Below are 2,500 nucleotides of genomic sequence, written 5' to 3' on the forward strand. Positions count from 1 at the left end.
TGGTTATTTGAGTTACTGTTGCCTTTCTATCAGGTTGCACCAGTCTGACCATTCTCCTCTGACCTCTTGCATCAACAAGGCATTTACGCCCACAGGACTACCACTCACTGAATATTTTCTCTTTTTCTGACCATTTATTGTAAACTCTAGAGATGGTTGTGCTTGAAAACCGCAGTAGATCAGCAGTTTCTGAAATAATCAGACCAGCCCGTCTAGCACCAACAACCATGCCTTGTTCAATGGCACTTAAATCACCTTTCCTCCCCATTCTGATGCTCGGTTTGAACTGCAGCAGATCGTCTTAACCATGTCTAAATGCACTGAGTTGCTGCCATGTGATTGGCTGATTAAAAATTTGCGTTAACGAGCAGTTGGACAAGTGTACCTAATAAAGTGGCCGGTGAGTGTATAAAGTAATAATAATATGCCTTCAGTGATTTCCTGCAGATAAATACCAAAAAAAAAATACAACTGGAATAACTACAGCAGTCGCCATCATCGATCTCATATGAAGGACGAGCTTACAGCGACATATAATGACATGTGCAGGTGTTGTATTGCGGTCCCATTTCTTAGTGGGAAATTTGAAGCCCTTCCTCTTCACATTCTGTTTCAAGGGCCAAGGGGAAGGAGTAGCTGTACAAAAATAGAATTGAAATTGGGCCTACATTTCAACGTTGAGCTGCTTTATCATTTAAAAACCGTGATTCAGTGACATCACACATCTTTGAGAAGTCATTTAACACGCAATTTTGACAGCTTTTGTGTGTTTATAATGTGTAAAACTCCCCCACAATTGTAACACGCGTCATGTCATTTCACAGCAACGACTGACCCCGGATCAGCAAAAGAGAACAGACTGGTGTTGACGCTGAAGAGACGTAAGAGGGGCAGAGAAGGCCACCCTCCCAGGAAAAGGGTATGTAATCCCACAGAATCAGAGTCCTGGCTTGTTGAGGAGGCAGATCAGAGCGACAGCAGCACATAAATTCAGCCACAGTCTTTTCACAGTTGGGAAGGTTGTGAAGTGTGAAGTCTGGCGAAATTACTTGTTTCCCAACTTTCACACAAAGACTCCAGTGTTTTTTCAAAGTCTCCTGTCCAATTATGAAACTCGAAAGGTTTTTAATGTCATCTTTTTCACTTGAAATGAGTATTAGCAACAGTTACGAACGTGTAAAGCGACAGCCTGACCCAAACACACACTACAGAGAGTCGTTTTTAAGAACATTTGAGATCATTTTGGCTGTATTTATTACAATTTATTGTCAGGATGATCCAAAACACTTGTATTATCATGTTTTTTGCATTGGCTTATGTCATGGTCGTTTCAAAAATTAATAATCTTTTGTTTATCGCAAATCCGTATATTGATGTTTTTCATTTGTCAAACTGATTTTGGTATTCTTTGTTTTTTCTACACCGAAAACGGTTTTATAGAGAGATGTACCTTTGGTTATACAAGCTGCTGTGCAATAAACTATTCACGTTCACGGAGATGAACACCTGTTACTGCTGTTGTCGAAAATTGGACACAATTAAGCTGGATTTCCCATTAAATTTTGAAAGAAACAAAAATGTTGTGGACCATTGAATGAGTGTGAAGTCAGTCAGACAATCTGGCTAAATGAATTGAATAAATATTTAATAAAACAAATTTGTTGCTATTATCCATGAAAACTATCTGCATTGTTCATGTCGTGTTTGCTTTAATGACAAATGAATGAATTGGGAAAAACTTCCGAAAAATATGAATCTCTCTGCTTTTGGATGCAATATGAATCCAATTGAATTAAGCAGTCTATGAAAGTAATTTAACTCTGCAGTTCACCCACTCTTAAATCTTAAAGGACATTTTCCTCACCTTCACATAATTTTACACTGACCTGCATGTAATTGTAAAGCTGTGTGATTTCTTTCTTCTGTGAAACACAGTTGAACTCGAGTAGCATTTAATTTGTGGGTGAACTGCTCCCTTAATGATTCCATCTTGTGCTGAAATTAAACATGTAGATGTCAAAGCCCCGTCGTCCCCTGCAGACTGGCGCTCATTACAGAACTTTACTAGGTTACTGACAGAAATAAAACTTCTTTTTTAAAAGCCTAAAATACCAGCTTCAATTTCTGTTTAGGCTCATCTTTATCTGTGATGCAGTGATCTTTTTATTTTATTTTTTTTTGCAAGGAAGAAATTGGGCAGAAATCCTTGAAACGTGAAAGGTTTGATATTTTAAATCTATCCCAAATTGCAAGACTCGATCTCTGAGGAGTTGGAAAAAGGTTTGTTTGAAATAAAAATGGTAATGGTATAACTACACACTATGAATCAGCTATTAAGCATTATCAAATAGTGAATTCATTATTTGCTAAGCATTAACTCTACATTAATAGATGTTAGTAAGCAGTTTATAACTGCAGATACAAATATTGACATAAGCACGTTTAAAATGTGCTTAATAATTGTACTTTCATATTTAGTCCCTGATTAATTTTTCTTGAC

At 37.2% G+C, this 2,500-nt stretch overlaps 1 protein-coding gene across 2 annotated transcripts in view; it reads left to right on the forward strand.

The window, feature by feature from the left end:
- si:ch211-266o15.1 (zinc finger MYM-type protein 4) overlaps positions 1–2,500 on the forward strand; it is a 58,982-nt gene that overhangs the window by 38,886 nt on the left and 17,596 nt on the right. For both annotated transcript variants that reach the window (XM_056476713.1, XM_056476714.1), the window contains exon 23: positions 825–919. In XM_056476713.1, the coding sequence (XP_056332688.1) occupies positions 825–919 (95 nt within the window). The remainder of the gene's footprint in view (positions 1–824; positions 920–2,500) is intronic.

Source organism: Danio aesculapii, chromosome 17 (assembly GCF_903798145.1).
Source record: "Danio aesculapii chromosome 17, fDanAes4.1, whole genome shotgun sequence".
Classification (NCBI taxonomy): domain Eukaryota; kingdom Metazoa; phylum Chordata; class Actinopteri; order Cypriniformes; family Danionidae; genus Danio; species Danio aesculapii.